The sequence below is a fragment of the Periplaneta americana genome, chromosome 14 (genome assembly GCF_040183065.1).
Source record: "Periplaneta americana isolate PAMFEO1 chromosome 14, P.americana_PAMFEO1_priV1, whole genome shotgun sequence".
Lineage (NCBI taxonomy): Eukaryota > Metazoa > Arthropoda > Insecta > Blattodea > Blattidae > Periplaneta > Periplaneta americana.
In genome coordinates, this window is record NC_091130.1 from 107,792,008 (window position 1) to 107,813,453 (window position 21,446).

Sequence of the window (21,446 nt, forward strand, 5' to 3'; positions counted from 1 at the left end):
TGTGAAACCTAATAACAACTCCAAAAAGAAAACTAGAAGAACTTAATCAGCTTCAAAATCAGGCTTTAAGTTTAATAACTGGAGAAGTAAAGACAACTCCAATTACCACTATGAAAGAACTTACAACCAAAATATTTGTAAGAAGTTAAAGATACAATATGAAAACCCAATTACAATATACAACAGTAGGGTACCAGTAAACAGACTCAAAACACAAAAGAGCTTCTTGACTATTGTGAAAGATATAAAACAAGAGTTAGAATCCCATAGCTGGCAGAAAACCTCATATTAGTAGAGAACCCACTTGACAAACAATCAATAGAACATACGTTATTTAGATCAAAACTTAAAATAATCGGATACTGACACAACAATAATGAGGACTTTAGGATTAAAAACCATCAATTCAAAATATCTACATACAGAATGGCTGCAAATCTTTACAGACAGATCACCTGAAGAAAGTGCTGGAGCTAGAGTTATATGCATTCTTTCGAGTTTATCTAATGTTGGTCCATATTCAACAAATTCTGATGGAGAAATAACAGCTACCTACATAGCTTTACAGAATCTGTTATACAAAATGCGAGGGTAAGTCAATAAATAAGTAGCAAAATAGGATAGATACTATAGTACTCAGAGTAACTTGCCTGAAATTTATTTCATTTTTCAATATATTCACCCTGTACATTCGGACACTTATCCCATCTCTTTACAAGTCCTTGAAAGCCAGCAGCAAAGAAGTCACAGTCCAACGAGTGATCTCTTGGGTTACGGCATCATCATTTTCAAAATGGCGGCCACCCAGATCACTTTTTAAGGGCACGAACAGATGAAAATCACTGGGGCTAAGTCGGGAGTGTACGATGGATGTTCCAAGCATTCTCAATGAAATGTTCGCAATAGCTCCTATATTTGTTTGACTTGTGTGGGTGGGCATTGTCATCCAGAAGAATCACCCCCGCTGTCAGGAGTCCAGGTCGTTTGCGGCAAATGGTTTGTTGCAGTTCCTACAGAGCGGTATAGTACGATGGGGCATTCACAGTCTGACTATGAGGCTGAAATTTCAGCAGTATCATGCCTTGCATGTCTCAAAACATGGTCAGCATAACCTTGCGGGCTGATGGAATCGTCTTGAACTTTTTTTTTGGATGGGGAAGTGGGATGTTTCCATTCCATGGAGGATCATTTGGATTCCGGTTGAAAGTGGTGAATCCACAACTTGTTCTCTGTAACAATTCACCGTATGAAGTCCTATCTTTCCTCACCGTACCGATTGAAGTGTTATAAGACAGGCCCATTCTGTTCATTTTGTGTTCCACAGACAACTGGCAGGGGACCCACTGTGCACAAACTTTACGAAACTTCAGCTGCTCATGCATGATGTTGCAAGCAATTCCACGCCAACAACCTACAGCATAAGCTACGTCGTCGATCGTCACGCGCCAGTCGTAACGAATGTGTTCCACATGCTGCACTGTGGCTTCAGTTGACACCTCCGCAGGATGACCAGACCACTCCCAATCTCTGATGCTTCGCCGTCCCTTGTTAAGCTCTTGGATCCAAGTGAGCACAGCTTTCCATGACAGACAGTTCTCACCATACACAGGACGCATTTCGCGATGCACTTCTTCTGTAGACAGTCCTTTGGCCCACAAAAAAACGCACATCCATGCACTGTTCTTCTCGTGTACACTCATACAGCACACTCGCCATCTTGCACTGGCTGCCACTGACTGACCATAGGCAGCAGGAAGCTGTAGTCTCTACTGCCTAACACAGGCTATATATGCTGTTATCTGTCGACAAAATATGCGCACAGAATTTAAAACTGTATTCAGTAAACTGATGTTTGCGGCTTATTTATTGACTTACCCTCGTAAATAAATTTCAGAAAGTTGTAATTCTGTCAAATTCACGAGCTGCAATACAATAGCCAAGCTATCAACTTCAAAAAGCATCAAAATCAAGGAATCTAGAAAAATTATAAATCATTTGATTGATTTTAAAAAAATCACTAGTATTATAGAATGGATTCCCTCACACTGTAATATACATGGAAATGAAATAGCAGATGCTTAGGCAAAAAGATGTACAACAATAATACAAAAACAAAGCCTGGCATTTTCTTTGCATTCTATAAAACAATCATCCACAACAAATTTAATTTATTCCAGGAAAAAGAAATAGAGGATAAAATTAAGGCAAATCATGGTAAATAAAATGAAGAAACCCTGAAGAAATTGCACAAGCTCTATGAAAATATGCCGTCACTTTGTTTAGATTGGTGACAAGCCATGACTGTTTATCAAGCCATCTACACAGAATAGGAATATTCAATACACCTTTCTGTATTCTATGCAACACCATGAAAGAAGAGCACGCACACACTCGCTCTCTCTCTCTCTCGCCCCTCTGCAAGTATGCTAAAATAGGGAAATATGAATCTTGGAGATTTGTGGACAGACAGAACTGGAGTGTTGAAATTTTTCGAAACTAAGTGCCCTTACACAAGGGTGACTGCAAAAAGTCGATGTTATGAATTGCTTGTCACGAGGATGCAGTCGGTAATGTATTTCAGTAGAAAACGTCATTTGCTTTTCACATAAGTGCTCAATCTGATGGTAGATCGACTGCTGTCACTGTCAGGCAATCCCTGCGACCAGCAACAGCATTTTCTGTTTTCATACAGACTGCAAATGCCAAGTCGGTTTTCTGCTTTCATATGGACGACTGCAAAAGCCAAGATTGATGACACACAGCAGTCCAAAACGTAAATCTACCTGGACATAATTAATAACTTTTCTTGTAACAGATTATCATGTACAGTAGTTACAAGTAACATATACAAACTATCATTACGTTTGTGTAAAAGAAACTACTCATTGTAGGAGTGAATTTAGACAAAATTATCGACTCCTCTAACAGATTTTCATCAAACTTTATACAGGAGTTATAGGTAACATATTTGTTTTGTATGCAAACTCTCATTACAATTATATTAAAGAAACTACTCCATTATAGGGGGTGACTTTAGGTAAAATCACTAACTTTTCTATATGAAATAGATTTTAATCAAACTTTGTACAATAGTTAAAGGTAACATATTTGTTTTGTAATAAGAGCCAAAGCTTTCTCAGGAGTTAGTGGAATAGGCTTTCTGGCAACTGATATGTACGCTGTTTTTATTTTTGTGGCACACCTTGGTGTATTATCTGTAATTTCCTTGACAAGACCAATAGCATCTCTCTTTCCCTGATATCTCAAGATCATCTGTGCAAGAAAGGGAAGTTCCTCCTTGTTTCGGGACTGCAGTGTGTTTCTAGTTTTCCTTCTCTCAGACCTATCAGAAGATTCAGAAAGAAGTTTCCTTTGTCTGCAATGTCTCCCACTTTTTCTAACATTTGATCGAATGGTAACACTGACATTCTGAAGTAGTGAAAAAAATTATCATGGACTCGGAGCTCGTGAAAAAGGCTGTGAAATTGGCGAAACTGCACTCGTTGCATAAGAATCGGATGTATCCAGTATTTTCTATGTTTAGCACGCCTATTTTTATGTCGGAGAAGAAGTAATAAAGGTAGTTCTTTCTCGACGTCCACTGTGATGATTGCACACACCACTTCTCTGATGGCATGGTCCAAATATAAGTTAAATAACATTGAACACAGAGGACACCTTACCTAACTACGTGATTCACTATAATTTGTTTCTACTCCTTTTTTTTTTCCAAATGCATATAGTGTGTTAGTTGGGAGGCCAAAGGGAAAAAGACCTTTGGGGAGACCGAGACGTAGATGGGAAGATAATATTAAAATGGATTTGAGGGAGGTGGGATATGATGATAGAGACTGGATTAATCTTGCTCAGGATAGGGACCAATGGCGGGCTTATGTGAGGGCGGCAATGAACTTCCGGGTTCCTTAAAAGCCAATACGTAAGTACTCAGCTTTCTTTTCCAGTTTACACAATTAAATTAGTTTCGTTGTACAGACTCTGAATGGCTCTCAGAGTGTGGCAAGGAAAGTTAATTTTGTCAATTTTCGCTGCATTGTGAATTATTAACTGAGAGATAAATTTTGACATCTCTCGATTTATTTCCAAATTTCCACAATTGGCAACTTTAAATAATTATGGCGATTTTTTGGGGGGAGAAAAAATTGGGCGAAAATACAAACAAGAATGTTCAAAGATCAAGCATTTCACTTGAGTCTCTAATTAACAAATTTAAGTTAAAAATGAATTCGGAAATGGTACAAAATGACTGTAGTCTGTAATGCTGATTCTGTAAATAGAGAAGCTCTTTTGTGATTGTACGATTATGAGTGAGAGATAAGGAGATATTCCTAAAAGGCTGGTGAATCCACGAATGCTTATTTCATCACTCTTGAACGTAAAAGTGAAGGTAATTGTGTCCACAGAACAATAGAAGATTAGCTATTTCGGATCACGAGGTTTGGAGTTTCTCAGAATGTTACGCTCTGTATTCTGTTTTAAGAGTAAATAATTATTGTCCCAATAATAAGCAGACAAATTACATCTTTGCAATTATTAAAAAAAATACCTACATTCTTTTTCGTGTGAAATATCCCTACACATGGCAACACTGCTGGCAGTGAAGATATTCCCTTGGAGTAAATATATGTGCTAAACAGTACATAAAAAAATCAAATTTTATTTTAGGCTCATCAGTTACTGCATTATTCAGTGAATTATCATCATCATCATCATCATCATCATCATCATCATCATCATCATAAGAGAAAACTTACAATGTGGTGTTGAATATTCAGTGGCGGAGACATATGAACTAAGTTGCTTGAAAAGCATTATAGTAATTGTGAGGTTAGTGGATCGAGTACACTTCTCTCCTCCTCCTCTCTCTCTCTTTTTTTTCTTTTTTTAAATTTTGTTTCCTGTTCCTTTCTTTCACAGTATTCTTTTATAATTAATATATTTTGTCACTTTTTAAATTTTTATATTTAATCACCGTAATATTTTGTGAGTACATATAAATTTCAGCAGCATGAATAAATGACAACCTCATCTGATAAGAATTCTTGAAATATAATAACAGAAAAATGCATGGTGTACAAAACCCATTTCTTAATGCAGTCAAACTTCTTTTAAATGCTTCACACTTACACATTTTTTTTTCTGAAGTCCTGACAAAATTCCTATACAGTGAAACCTCTCCTTACGCTCTCCTTACGGACACTCCTCATATACAGACAGATTTTTGTATGTCCCAACTGAAAAAATATAGAAATAATGACAAATTTAACTCTCGTTTACGGACACACTCAGACACGGACATGGACAGCTGTTTCACAGTCCTAAAGCTTGCTTTACCTCCTGACTGCGGACAGAACTTGGATTTCAAGACCTAATGTGTTACAAAAATGGAAAACCTAATTTTGAGAACTGTACAGAAATTCCTTAACAAGAAAGAAAACAATAAGGGTCTTGTAGGCTACACCTAGCCCAGCTGGCTAACCCTTGTTAGCTGGAAGCGGGTGGATGAACAAAATCATAAAATTTAACCTGTCTGATGGGTCCAGGTTTCCATGATCATGAAACTGCATTTGACACATGATAGGGTTAGTAGGATTATTCTCTTCACTTTAACCAGTTGTTCAGTTTCGAGAGACATGGCACCTGAACGTAAAAGTTAAGTGGAAAACTGTAAATTACAGTACTGCATAACTGTAGACCTAGAATAAAATTGCATGGCACAGTATTGTATTTTCCTTTCTCGGTCTTATCTACTGTAATTCAACGTTGAAAGAATTTACTGTAGTACAGTATACTGTATTTAGTATTAAACTATAGTAATACATTTCATTTAAAGCGTGACGGGATACATAATGCATATTATAAATTCACTGTTAGATTAGGGAGCCTCCCTCCCAATAAAGGACACCTTCCAGATGCGAACAGATTGTTACGTCCCTTCAATGTATGTAAATGAGAGGTTTCACCGTACTTTCCATGTTAATTCATTTCAGATATACGTTTTTTGTTTACACGTTTTTTAAGATACATGCATCCATTGCATTCCTGAAGCTTCACGCATCTTCTGGGTGGTTCTAAAGGAGTAACTCGAAGGCAAATACCATCTGCTAAAAAGCAAAAAGAAAACTGTCCTTTTTAGAGCAAAAAAGAGAAAAAAGGAATTTGAATATCCTGCAACACACATACACACAAATGACAAACCAATTAAAATGAGTATGAGGAAATATATCCTTTCGAACCACCAGTATATATATATATATATATATACGAAAGAGTTAAAAAAAAAAGACAATCACAACGATCATATTTTAAACCTAAAAAAGTACAAAACGTCATTTATACGTTCTAAATCAATTTTGCTCGAAATTAGGTTTGCCGTGCAAATGTAAGAACGCGAAAATACAGTTTGTGTTCATGTTAAGATGCAGCCCACTTTGAAATTCGTGGATATTCAAAGCTGTCCATGCTTTCCTCCACCAATCTTGTGTCCTTTTATGACTCTGTTACTGCTTTAGAAATAGTGCAACATTTTGTAACACACCATAATGTAACTGAACAAATTATGAAGCAATTATCACAATTCGAGTGCAAGGTTTACTCTTTAGGAGCAAGCAGTCCAAAATAAGTGACTTTCTGTAAAATAATCAATCACATGTTATTAAATGAATATCACGCTATAAATATAACAGAAGTCAATGTCGTAAAAGTTTCTGGATTGGAATTTGAAATGTAATATGTCAACCAGCTTTGACTCTAAGGAGCTAAGATTTTCTACTAATAATTAGAGCTGTCAATCGACTAAACATTTTTATCAGTTAACCAGATGCCTTTGACCGATTTTAAACAGTGTTTGTAAGTTTAAACAAAATCACGTAATACGATTTTATAATAATTCCATATGCTATGAAGAAGAACACACATTTTCACATATATTTCTAATTTTATTTATGTATATAGCAAATAATTACTAAGAAGCAATTGGCACTAATGACGTATATAGAAAATTTGGAAAAAAACAAGTCTCCAATTTAAACTTATTTACAGTCACATCTCTTTGCTTCAACCAAAAATGTATGTTGACAGTACTTCAAACATTTGCTATTTCAGTTTCTTTAACACAGGATACAGGTTCCATATTAGATGCTCCAATGATGATTGAGAAGATAAACTGGAAGGAGCAATGTTAGTAGATGCAGATCCACATTGGAAAGGATGAACATGTTTAAAATGATAATGGAGCCTATTTGTGCTTCTGCTATAACTGAACTATTTCCACATTTTTTTTTTTACAAAATACTGTTTTTTTCTGTCCATCACCTTTCCACAGTCATTCAATCTAAATCCGAAACTTTCACCGGGATTTCTACATAATGGTTCTTAAGCCATATTTGTAACCAAGTTCACAGATATACAACACTGAACAATGACTTCTGAATAACAAGCAATCATGCATCCTTGAAAGTGAAATGATAATTTAGAGCCACTGAGAGCTGAGCTTTGACAGTTTCATAAACTAATGGATATAAACACCAGATTTGATGTATGTGAACGAAATAAAAGTATTCAATTCCAAGACCATTAACCCTTTTCCAACTGCAAACTTCCAGCTACCTTTGGGTGGTAATTTTAACAAAGGACAACCTGTCTGCAAATAAGTAAAGTATATGGTTCGTCCTTTTCATTGTTTGTGAAAGTAAATTGTCACCTAAGCCGCATTTTCAAAGATCGTCATCATCATCATCATCATCATCATCATCATCATCATTATCATCATCATGGTCATCATCATCATCCAAACAAGTATAAGGCCCAAGGTCTGTTACGGTCTCAGTGAGTCATTCTCGGTTCAGCTTTTTTTTTGGATCTCTTTCCTTGTGAACGGTATTGAAGCATGGCTTTTGGAAGTATATTCTGATTTACTCATTGGACATGACTCTGGTTTTTGCATTTTCAAAGAAAAATGCTATTAATGAGGGATTTGTGCGTAGCTGTACTTACAGTATCATTTCTTTTACCTTTCTAAAGCAAGAAGACGTGAACATCAGTTTACACTAATGACCTGCTAGTAATACCTTAAGAGCTCACAGCACCAAATGATACACCTTCACAAGACAGGTTGCCTTCACCACATGATAATTTTTAAACTGTTCAATTAAGTGATTGAAACACATTTAACTAGTTAATCGAATTTTGAAATTAATTGATTAATCAGTTTCATTAATCAATTAAATCGACAGCTCTACAAATAATCATACATTCTTCAAGAATATGTTATAAATTTTAGTATTTTATTACAGACTGAAAGCTGGCTTAACTGTGAAGTTTTAAATTTCTCTTGTAAAATCTTTACCAATCGACTTCACTTGTTCTCTCCCATGTTGTCTTCAAGTGCTATTTCAGATGTTATTAAATTTCATTTCGATTAAGTCGGCTACGTTTTTCTGGCATGCGTTTTTTTCAGAGCCCCATAAAAATGTATAAATAAAATTTTACAGATATGCCTGAAATGAAAATAAGATATTATAGAGAGTAAAGAAATAAGTAACGAGACATTTTTATTTTGCATTTTACCAACAAACTTACTGCTTATGTACACATTTTTCTTGGTTGATTTCATTAAGGTCACTCATAGCTACAAGGTGCAATAATTTATCACAGTGCCTGGAAAACTTCTTCCAAACATTTTCCTTTCTCTACAGGAACCAAAGAGAAATTTCGGGCATTAACGTTTCCATCACCATTGATAAATAATCTGACAAAGGCTAATGTAAATGTTGATATCACAGCATCAAAATTCGGAAAACTGACTAAAGATCATTTCGAAACATTTGCCAAGCATGTGTTTCAACAATATCACAAGAACCAAGATTTCTTGCTTTTGCTGGACTCAAGGTGAGATCAGAGAGACATCACACATTTAAATTCTGCTTTTACAGATGATGAGGGCAATTGCAATGCCACTGTTGAAATTATTCCTCCTCATTGCATCCCAACTATGTGACATACAGCATATTTCTTTCAGCAAGTTACGAATTTCATTATGAAAATACTCAAGAAGATGCTATAAAACACATTCTCTCATTCATCACCAGTTATCTGTCCCACGTTTTAATGATATGGTCAAATATGCATGGCTTGCATCAGAACTTATTCTAGAAAGAAGTGCTCCTCGAAATGTGAATGAAATTTATTTTTTAACAGACATTCAGCAATCAAAATGTAACTGGGAATCAAGTGCATTCATAAGATGCTTTGTTACTAGACAAAATTTGTTTTCCATGTTTTTATGATGTGTATCAATCAGCGTGACCCTTAACAGGATTTGGATGATTCCTGCCACTGCACTGTCTTCCTGACTGCTTGGCATATTACACATTCGAGTATTACTTGTTAATGATGGCAGATAATACGAAAACAAATCAGTTGGAAGACTAGATTAGTAAGTTGCATTTAGTGATTTACACAGGAGAATGAAGCAGACTGAAGTGGCTAAATGATATGGATTTGCAGAGTCAACAATAGCAACATTTATAAAGAAATGCAAGGAAATAGAGGACAGTGTTGTGAGTGGTAAAATTAATGCTGAATGTAAACCATTAAAAGTTGCGGCAGGAGACAACATTGACATTGCTACTACCTTGAAGTGGTTTAATGTCTCTAGCATACTACCAGACCATCTGATTGTGCTGTAGCAATAAGAAACACATTTGTTGCTGAAAACTTTAAAAGCAAAAGACAGAGTACAATTATTGATAAAAAAAAAAAAACAACACGTCTGAATTTTAAACGAATTTGTATGTGAAGTAGGTTAATCAAATAGTAAGTAAATGTTATTTCATAGCATAATATAATGTCTTATATTTATTTTTACTGTATTCTATTTCTAAGAATAAAGATGGATAAAATTTCATAACCCCTCAATGCAACAATAACCCTTGATAAAACGACACAATTTTTCCAGTCGCCATAAAATTGTTGTATTGAGCTTAGATTGTATTTTCATTTCATACATACATGAAGAAATGTTTTTTACACAGACTCTACTTTTCTGTTCTTATATATACATAATTCTTATTAGGCGAAGGTGTCCATTGCTGTGGAGTAATGGTCAGCACGTCTGGCTATAAAACGAGCGGGCTTGGGTTCAAATCCTGGTTGGGGTTTTTTCCGAAGTTTTCCCTCAACCAATTGAAGCAGAATTGCTGGGTAACTTTTGGCGTTCGGACTCATTTCATCATTATTAATTCACATATCATCATCATCCATAGCCTACGTGAAGTACACGGTGCAGCATGCTGTACTTGTACAAGAGCGCAGCTGTTCGGCTACCCAATCATTCACAAGAATAGGACTGGTAAGCACAATAAGCCTCAGGCTGCAGTGTAAGCCTTTGGGCCCCTCCTCCGTACAAGACAAAAAAAATTGGGCCAAGGTTGTCATTTATTCATGGTACTGAAATTTGTACGTACTCGTAATGTATTGACCAATAAAACAGTACTAAAGGACGTGTTTCAACCAATAATGACTATTTATCACTACAATTTTATCACTTCCCTAGCATTTGTTTCTTTGTTTGTCAAATTTCAAAATGCAAATTCTTTACAACACTATAAAACATGTTTTGCGATCGTCATTTGTTTCCCTCATAGATAATCAACTGAAAAATGGCGGCTTCATTCAAATGTTTTGGTGAAGCTACCATTAGTGAAATAGAATTTTAGCAAGTGAATTAATACCTATTTTATTGTATTAGAGTACTTTATTTCTTCTAATCTTTATATACTTTCTTGTTTTTATCACCTCCCTACCATTTGTTTCTTTGTTTGCCAACATTTCAAACTTCAAATTCTTTACGGTACCATAAAACATGCTTTGCGATCGTCATCTGTTTACTACATAAATAGTCAACTGAAAATGGCAGCTCCGTTCAAATGTTTTGGTGAAGCTAACATTAGTGAAATACAATTTCAGTAAGTCAATTAATATTTTATTGTATTAGAGTGCTTTATTCTTTTCAAACCTTATATATTTTCTTCTAATCATGTAATAATCATTTAAATCCTACTAGAGTTTTGATTTTCTCTAGATAAATCAAAACCTCTAGTGAGATTACTATTAATAAAATAAATATAAGAATAAAAAGAACTGATAAAAACATATGAACTATAAAAGAATGCATTGACAGAAAAGAAGTAAAAAAAAAAAAGGATGGGAGACGAGTACTCGATCCACTAGGCTATGAACTTCTTGGTGTTGTGGCTTCTTACGTAACAGCTTATAAGGTGTAAAAGAAAATTCAAAAGCTAAAATTTCGAAAATCAATATCAATGCCCATCGACAGAGCTTCCTGGTGGATACTGTTTTTCCATATATTAAAATTGACCTTATGAAATTTCAACAACATCAGTGTCCGAAACATTGTGAGTTAGTAAAGAAAAGAATCTCAATTCTGCAATGTTAATATAAGGGCTTCAAACACATCAATTTTCGAATAGAAATTATTGTATTCATGTATATAGACATTAAATATGAGAAGGAATCTAACCAACAATTTAGGAGAAAAAGTTATACACAGACAGACAAAAAAGGCATACTGAAGCAAATCTCATAATGAATTTTCTCAGCATCATAGTAATGCCTTTGTAGTTACAGTAGCTTGATAAGAAAGAAAGTAAAAATACTCTAATAAGAATTGCATAAAATATTTTATATATACTATAAATATGTAAATAGATGGATATCGTTCTGTACATCTATAATTTAAGGTGAGAAATGTCAATGGTTAAAAATAACAACTTTTTTGCAGCTAGTGTATATTAATTATCCCAATTGCTCTTGCAGTTTTCATATATTTAAACTGCAAAACTTAGTTCTAGGCTGAAAATAATAAGAAATTCTACGAGTTTGATTGAAATGAAGGGCCAGAACTACTCTAAGAAATCACCTGAAAAGATGGAATGTTAATAAGGAAAAGATATAAGGTTAAGAGGTATGAAATATAGTTCGCTAAAGAGAAGGTCCAGTGTTAGGAATGAAGGTAATTTCAGTATTTAGACATACTGTAAGTTAAAAATTTATTTGGAGTATGTGCTACAAATGTCACTGATACTATAATATAAGATGTAGTCTTCATTACAAATTGCACTATTAAATGTCGGGCTATATTTCAATGGTGTCTAACGAAGAATGATAATGACTTAATTTCTTAAAATAATTGCATTCTCTACTTATGGTGACGAAAAATATGTTGAATGTTTTCTTCACAGAATTTATAATATATTGTTGAATTTTAAATAGTTATTGTCAATATATAAGATAGAATTATGGTATAATACAATTCTATCAAAACATGTGAAGTTCTAACATAATGTACATATACTACTTCTCTACATATAGACATTTTTATAAACTATGAAAAATACAATAGCAACGAAAGTGTTAGTAAAAGTATTTGTTATAATATATAGTTTAGAAATGTCATAAGATACAGTATAAATATTAATATGTATTGCTCTGACATATGAAACTGCCATAAGATACTGCAAGTCCGATTATACTCGCAGAATTGTTAAAAATAAAACATAATTAAAAATGTTAATTAAAATAAAGCCTCAATACAAAAGCAGCTCAAATCGTTTAAAAACAACACCACATCGATTATCTATACAATGTACATTAAATTTACAATAAGCACTCTGCTTTCCAAACTACTATTATAGAACTTTTACTTCATGCTTCCATTACGGCACTACTACATTTCAAAATGAAATACACTCTTCATATTAACATTCAGAAAATCCTTCTTTGCAGTTTATGTCAATCACTGACCTATTCGCTGCACCTTTTGAAATAATTCACAATTTTCTGTTTCCACAATAATAATAATAATAATAATAATCATCATCATCATCCAATTGAGCCATATAAATAAAAATTACGTAAGTTATATTCAATGTGACTACTGTTCATTTATCTTTTCTAACAATACTACATGTAACTACAATAGCAAATTTGTGTTAATTCAGTAACTTCCTGTTGGTGTCATTATTTTAACATGGTGAGTACAGAAATTTGTATTTATTATATATTACAGTAATTGTTATTACTCATAGAGTTAATCAATTACATTAGCAGTAGATATTTTTGACAGAAGAAATTGTGATGCTCGACCCCTTTAATCCAGATGTGACATGGGATTGCCAAATGAAGGAAAATATGTCCTGCAATTTTTCTGTAGTATATGGAGTATTTTAATATTTTACTTTCTCAGTATACACATCGTTCAAATTAAAACAATATTATCAAATTATGAGAAAAATTGTGTGGTTCAGAGTCTGCAGATGGCAGTAGGAGAGTATTTTTAAAATCTCGATTTCGAAATTTGACGGAAGTACGAGTTTCCTGTGAATTCTTGCACATATTTGTCCTGAGCACAATGTTTCACTTTTTAAATTTTTTATTACCTTCCTGGAAATTTTGCTAATTTACTTAGCATTCAAGTGCGTCAGCAAATAAGGAGATCGAATGTGTATTCACATAAACAAAAAATCTCATTGAGCATTTCTTTTGAAATGTATTAGTGCCTTGATACTTACCTAATACACATTTTTTCTAATAGAATAATAACAATTCAAGAATATTACTGACCATTAGTTTATGGATTGAAAACCTGCGACTGATATAAGACATTCGGTATCATTGGCTGATGAGTAATGAGAATAGGGCCATTTGATGAAATCACATTTAAGTTCTGATTGTTTACAATTTTGCTACAATTTGAAGAATTACTCGAAGTAGCTACAGTTAGTGGAATACCAGAACTACCAACATTAAATTTGATGACACCAACTATCTGTGGTGTATTTCCAGTTTTAGACATACCAATATTAGAATTGGTAGACTGGCTTGGAATTTTTGAGCTAACAGGTTGTACTGTACCATCACCAGTAACTTTAAGCAACTGGCCCTGCAACAGAGGAAAAGTAAAGTTGACACTGGTACTATGAACATTCTCCTGGGAAGCAACGCTAGAAGAACTGGCCTGGTTCTGATTAGCAGTACTAGGGACTTCCTTGAATTCTCTAAAAGCTTCAGTGACCTTTCCTTTAATCCCAGGAAATTCAAGAGTGCTGTATTTTAAAGATTCTAGGCCCTCAGATAAGGCATTACAATCCAGACCCGCTCCTCCACCAGTTTGAGTATCACCAGCAAGTGAAGCTGGTATTGTCAATGGAGAGAGAAAGTCAAAATTACCAGTAGTTGTTGTCGTCAAACTATCCGAAGTCGTAGTAGAAGGCTGAGAGGAAGTGTACCCTGAAACCTGGAACACATGCACCAATGTACCAAAACTTTATAAAAAAAAAGATAAAGAATTGCATACTAATTACAAAGTAAACCAGAAACGTTACCAACATAAAAGTACAGCAATCTTGCACATGCATTTATATTCAAATTTAGAAGAAAATTCATCACTTCATAGGCATACAAAGTTTTATTCAGCTGTGGCCTTATGGTTGTATTCGAATTCATAGATAATTATGTTATGTATAGATCAAAGAGGGCATATTAAAAAGAAGCACAATTAGTACTGATCAAATAAACAGTATATTAATTACTTGTACATAATATATGTCAATCTTTCTCAGAAAATATTATAATACAGTTCATTCCAGTTGATCCATCCTGAACTTATAACTGTAACATCCTGGAACTATGATTTGTACTTCGGTACATCACAATAATCCTGGAACTATGTTTAACCAGGCTCTACTGTTCCTTACGTTTCGTTTAAAAGTCATGCTCACATGATCATGATTGAATACGTGATATTATAAGATTAAATTCAGTCAAGGCTGATGAACTTGTAATGGAGAATTAACATGGCTTCCTACAGAAGCAAAATGATATCGAAGTTTGCAGGTCATCATTTTACAGCAAGTAAAAGAATCTTTCTCCAAATCAGAGAGCTCCTGACAAAATTTATTAGCAGTTTTTCGTCCAAGTCAAAATATCAGGAAGATCATAGACGATGACTATATTTAAAGGCAGTGCAAACCAACAAACAATTTTTTGTTTTTAAGACTCTTCTGTTCAAGCATTAGTTCATCTTCTCTTCTGGTTACTACAGTTCTGTTTATTAATTTGAAAAAAATAAATATACTTCGTCTCTAAGAGAAAAACAGATGTTACAAATCAAATGTTTATGGGAAAATTCAAGGACAGGATATACGTATATAATCCTCATGAAATTAAGACAATAATCAGTTACAGTAATATAATAACCTGAGGCAGAACTTGGTTTCGGAAATCTTCAAAGAAAGTAAAGCATGTATTCAAGAAGAGAGTCATAAATTCATTATTCTCTGTAAGATAGGGTACGTTAAAGTTAGATTTGTGTGTATTTATTTAATTGGCAAACTACTTGGTAGTTACCAGACAACAGTCCGCTGGAATAATCCGAAGAGGCTAAGGCAAGGACGGAAACAAGTCGTGACACTGTATGTGTTTAGTTGAAATGCCTCATCAGATACGAAGTCATCATTAAATGCCAGAAAAGTTTATATTAAAACTGTGTAAATTCGTTTCCTCTGATTTTAAAAATAAACTTACTTAAATCTTGATCGTTTTTCTTTTTTAAAACATTCTAAATTATACTTGCACATAATATATTAGATTTCTTTATATGATACCATCAAGCCAACATTTTGATTGTAAAAAATAAAACAATTAAATATTCCTCTTGGATACTATTAGGCACAGGAGGGCATAGCGTCCATGCTTTAATGATCTCAGCACTAAAATGGGATATTATGGTTGGCACCACACTCCGACCACCTTTTCATCACTGGAAAAGACCTTAAACTCAATTTGACAGCAGGCTGAGTGGACTCCGGGGGCTGTCCTGGAAGTTTGACAATGAAAGAAATTCTGCCACCACTCAGAATTGAGCCCAGGATCTTCCAGTCCATCCCTAGCAAATTTCTCTAGTAACTGAGCTACCCACATGCCCAATTGACTGTACATAACATAATTAGTAGAATCAATACAATCAGCCACTTTTATGACCAAGCATCTGCAGTATTAATAGGCAAATCTGTCACCAACATTACTACTCGTACATTCAGCAGCTAGCTCTACATAAATACAGGCATACCCTTGCAAAAATAATAAAATACTCACCTTATTTTAATAATATAATATATAATGTTCCATCATACACAGAATGTATCTATCCATAAGCAAGTGACTTACTCTGAGTATAAGTTAAATATTATATAATATACGGAGTATATTATCATAATAAGACTATATAAATATTTTACCTAAAACAAAAACTGTTGTAATTGAAATTATTGTGTTCAGTAAATATGAATGATCTTTCCGGGACTAATTCCAATTTAACTTCTGAAAATATGGAGAAAAAAAAAAACTAAGAAATTACTTAATATCATAAAAACAATAAAATTACTTTGTATTGGTACCGAAAGACAAGATTAGAGTTAACAGTCAGGTAGCATATCAAATCCATTCTTGATTTTGTAACACGAACCATTTTTGGTAATTCAAATGCCAAAGTCTAGCATGTATATTTACACAAATACCATCCTTTTCTACCACAAATCTTTCATTTAAGAGGCAAGTCCACCTACAATATTCAATTTATTTTGTAATTTACTTAGAACAATATATACAGACATAAGGTTACCTGGAATTACCAAATGTTTCGTTCAGGTTTGGTAATAGCAGCACCAATGGCAAGAAATTCTCACTCCCATCACTCTTTGTACATTTCTGAAAGAGTCTATTTATTAATTCCTCTAACTATACACTGAACTTCGCTCATAAATAGTAACAGATCAATTGTAATGTTTTCAAAGCTTCATCCTTTTAAACTGTCACCAGGTACTGTAATGCCACTATATTGGAGTGATTGAATGTCAGACAGTTCCTAATGTGATTCAGGAACATTATTTTCATCTTCATTTAAGAATATTATATTCTTCACAAATACTCCTGCTAATGGATTAAAAACGTTTCTACAGTAGTGTATTTCATTACTAGGAATTCCCATATTGTCTTTCTATGAATATCAGGTAGCAGTTAACTGTAACACATATACAGCACGATATAAAAGTTTCTTTCTCTTTGATCAATTTCATTCAAAGCATAGCATTGATCATGAAACTGTGGACAAGATTCAAAGATATAGGTGGCCAATTATGACAGATGGCTGAGTTAACAAGAGTAGCCAACTTCAGAGATTTTACTGTACTATGAAAGTAATATACTTGCATGTACATTTTATAATAGTCCTGGGCTCATACCTGAAGAAGAAAGAATGAAATATAATAGTTACATTTTCTATGATCCCTATATACTCTTGGTCTATAGTGGTACTCTCTCATTATTCGTTCTTAGTATATGATCACACCAGTTCTGTCTAGAATAAGTAATTTTGTCCTGCAAGCAATCTACTTGAATTTAATTTCTTATATCTTCATTTCGAATCCTGTCATTTATTGTGCAGCCTTTCACTGTTTGTAAAAATGTCATTTCTGCAGTTTGGATTCTAGTAAAATCTTCTGTTGTCCATATAGTAGCATTGGGATAGCCATCACTTAAAATTTAATTTAATATCTTTCTAGTTTTATTTCTCAAGGTTACGTTTGTAGTTCCACAAATCATTCTGAAATTGGCTAATTTTTTTCTGTATGTCTGTACCTATCATAGCCATAGCTGATCTTACATCCTAAACATGTTTGTATGTATACCTCCATATTTTATAAGACCAACTGTAATTCCGTCTTTTTATGATAAGACACTACTATACTATGGAAAACAGAATAAGAATATTCTTTCGATTTTTCAGTGACATTAACAATACATCCAATTCCTGCAATGAAATATGGTCTACTTCATCATGTGTTGAATTTTCATTTGCTGATATTTCGTTTTCTATTATATTTTCATCCAACATAAATAATTGTTTGTGATATTCAATCAGCTGTTTCTCTTATATGATAAGATTTGTGGTATCTTTTTCTTCTTCATTGATGTGTTTCATCTAAATCATCCCTTTATATCCCATTGCTTGTCTTTCATGTATGTCATTCTCGATATCTGCAATACATTTATGCCAAGATTTCTCATGTGCTTCTGTTACTATTTGCTTGGCTTTATCACGTTTTATCTTACAATTTTGATTGTCCTCAGGATTTTTTTCAAGGTATATTTCATACAACTTTATGTTTTTCCTTCAACTGTTGTTTCCACTTCTATATTCCATATTCTTCTAATCCCTTTTCTTTTTCTTTACCAAGATCTCGTATGCTACCTTTTTAATCACATCACTCAAATATGCTTTTCCATTCTTCCTCACTTGTTTAATGCCAAGTATTTGGCAATGAAGCTATTAACTTTCTTGCTTTCCTAAACTTCACTTCAGTGGAAGTGATCGTTGAAAGGACGTTACAGACCAGATGATGTTCTTCTGTCATTTTCTCCTCTTTTACTACAGCAGACTTGCGTGGAGCTTAGGGGATGGTTTCTGATTTGTTGATGATGGTATTCCATTTTTGTCTTTGGCCTTGTTCTGCAGCTCCTGTTTGACTAGTGCTTTATATTTCTGTATTATTAGTAGTTTTATGGATGTAAAGAGTAGTTGTTTATTCTTATTTTCATTTATATTGCAGTCTCTTTTTGTGAAACATTTTTTAAATAAATAAAAAAAAAATTAATATTATTATTTCACACCTTTACATATAGTATATGTAATGATAAAAGCAGAATATAAAGTGCCAAATTCACTGTCTTGTCCAAAATTCCACAAACCACACCACATGGCAATGACGTAACACCACAGATTAACCTGCTTCCTGGTTTAACACTAGCGATTATATGAGTAGCAAACAGAAGAGACTACTTCATCTGCTTGGCTACCAAATGTTGCGCACAGAGCTAAGTTACTACTTACTTACTTACTCCTGGGCTTCATGGTCCTCTGAGAACCTTAGCTTCCTTCATAATAGTTGCCCATGCCTCACTATCTTCTGTTGTTTTTCTCCATCTTTTAACCTTCATTTCCCTTAGATCGTTTTCAACAGCATCTAACCATCTTGTTCTAGGCCAACCTCTTCTTCTTAAGCCCTCAATTTTCCCATTTAGGGCCTTCTTTACCAATCTATCCTCCTTCATTCTTATAACATGTCCTATCCATTGCAGTCTTTTCTTTCGTACATCGCCAACTATATCAATATCTTTGTGTAACTTTCGTAACTCATAATTTGTTCTAATTCTCCATATGTCGTTTATTTTCAGAGGTCCATAAATTTTTCTTAATATTTTCCTTTCCCATGTATTTAACCGTAGCATGTCAGCTTGTGATATGGTCCATATCTCACTCCCATATGTAACTACTGGTTTAATTACTGTTTTATAAATTTTAATTTTAACCTTTTTACTTACTGCTCTTGATTTAAACACGTTCCTTAATCCATAAAAGCATCTGTTTCCAGCCGCAATCCTGTTTTTAATTTCTTTTCTTATTTCATTTTTAGATGTGATTAAGGTTCAAAGTTATTTAAAACTAGTTACTTCTTCGAAACTCATATTTCTAAATTTTAATGATTCTTGTCTCGTATTTTCTATGTTCTTATTAATCCTCATGTACTTAGTTTTTGTCTCGTTTATAATCAGCCCTGCTTTGACTGCTTCCTCATTAAATTGCTCCAACACTTCTTGGATCGCTCTCACTGATCTACCTAGTATTAAAACATCATCTGCATAGGCTATATACTGTCTATTTCTATTAAAAATAGATCCATTAGAATTGATTTCGATGCTTCTGAGTACTTTCTCCAAAATAATATTAAATAATGTCACTGACAATGAATCACCTTGTCTTAATCCTCTTTTTATAACAAATGCATCCGATAATAGAAGCTAGTAGTGTTGATATATTTTCGCCCGTTTTCTATCTGTGGAATAAATTAAAATTATATTTTTTCTCAAGATAATATTGTTTTCCCGTAATAATTTTCATCTGACTGTAATTCCATAATAATGGGGGAAAATCCGCAACAGTTTGTACTTCTGCAGTATAAGTTACAAATATGTACGAACTTACCGTATTCACTTAATCTCATTTAGGTAACCTACTTCTGTACGGCTTAAATAGATTTTTATGAAAATTGTCTTCTCCAATTAGAAAAAAGAGCACTAATGAAATGTTAATTAACAATTAATAAAATCAATTAGGCATTCAATATTCAATAATATCCCTACATCAGTAACATACCACACACCCAAAGTATTTCACTGGCTTATGGATACGATTTCTCTACAACACTGTAACCAAAATTACGATTATACCAAATAATTAAGGTCATTAAACTTAATAAGGAAATATAATGTTATGTTTAAAGGAACTGAATTACTAGAATTAGCAGAAAATTAGCAAAAAGATAAGAGTTGTATTATATGTACATAATTTATCACATGTCCCATCATTCTATAAGCTCCTCTACTGATAATAATGAAATTTATTTGCAATGAGGAAATGAAACGTAAAAGGAGCGTAAGTGATAATTCCTTCTCCAGTTAACAATAATCTTAATATTAAAAGGCTCAGTGTAGATTTCTGTTTACGATGTACTACAGATAAGATTTGGTATACAACTATAATACATACTGGTAATATAAAAATATGATAAGTTCTAAAAGTAAAAATAGGCCCAGGACACAAAATCTCATTTAAATAATTATGATCATTATAAAATTTCAGCTATATAGGAAATATTAAACAATACAAAAAAATTCATTCTCTTTTATTAGTTGAAATGAAATACTATGTACGTTTATAAGAATACTGTTTTTCATGATAAGACACTACTATACTACGGAAAACAGAATAAGAACATTCTTCGTTCTCCTTTCAGGAAATTCTTACAAGTAATTTGCAGCAAATATGGCAACAAAGGCAAATGTCAACTTACTAATGAAGTATTGCTGTCTAATTTTTTTTTTAATTTAGTCATGTCTCTTAACGTATATATTGTAAATACAATGCCAAAGGGCAGAATAAAACTAATTATATTAAAAATGGTATTGATTTTTTTTTCCATGTACAGTTGTTCAAAACTACACACATTCATTGTTTATAAAATAAAGTGTCCGTTCATGATCAGAAATACAATATTAATACTCTATAATCTGTATCAATTAACTACAGTAAAAATCTCTTATCTCAAATATGCAAAGAAATTAAAATCAAATCTTAATCATTATACATTAGAGATAATTTTTAAAGTAATATTACGTTATTTCAATTTTTGGTCATTCATGGAGATTACAGTATGGTGACTTGCGCCACTGAGAGAAATGTTACTAATATTCTGAATACCATGCTGGAGCCATCATCAGAAAAATCACCC

General features: G+C 33.3%; 1 protein-coding gene across 6 annotated transcripts in view; it reads right to left on the reverse strand.

Annotated features, from left to right (window-relative positions):
* LOC138713635 (methylcytosine dioxygenase TET-like) overlaps positions 1 to 21,446 on the reverse strand; it is a 102,209-nt gene that overhangs the window by 43,558 nt on the left and 37,205 nt on the right. For 2 of the 6 annotated variants that reach the window (XM_069845888.1, XM_069845887.1), the window contains exon 4: positions 12,076 to 14,335. The exons of 1 other annotated variant lie outside the window; for it this stretch is intronic. In XM_069845888.1, the coding sequence (XP_069701989.1) occupies positions 13,670 to 14,335 (666 nt within the window). In that variant the 3' untranslated portion in view covers positions 12,076 to 13,669. Of the gene's footprint in view, positions 1 to 12,075; positions 14,336 to 21,446 lie in introns of those variants that run through there. 3 more of the 6 variants (XM_069845892.1, XM_069845890.1, XM_069845889.1) reach the window with 3 other exon arrangements.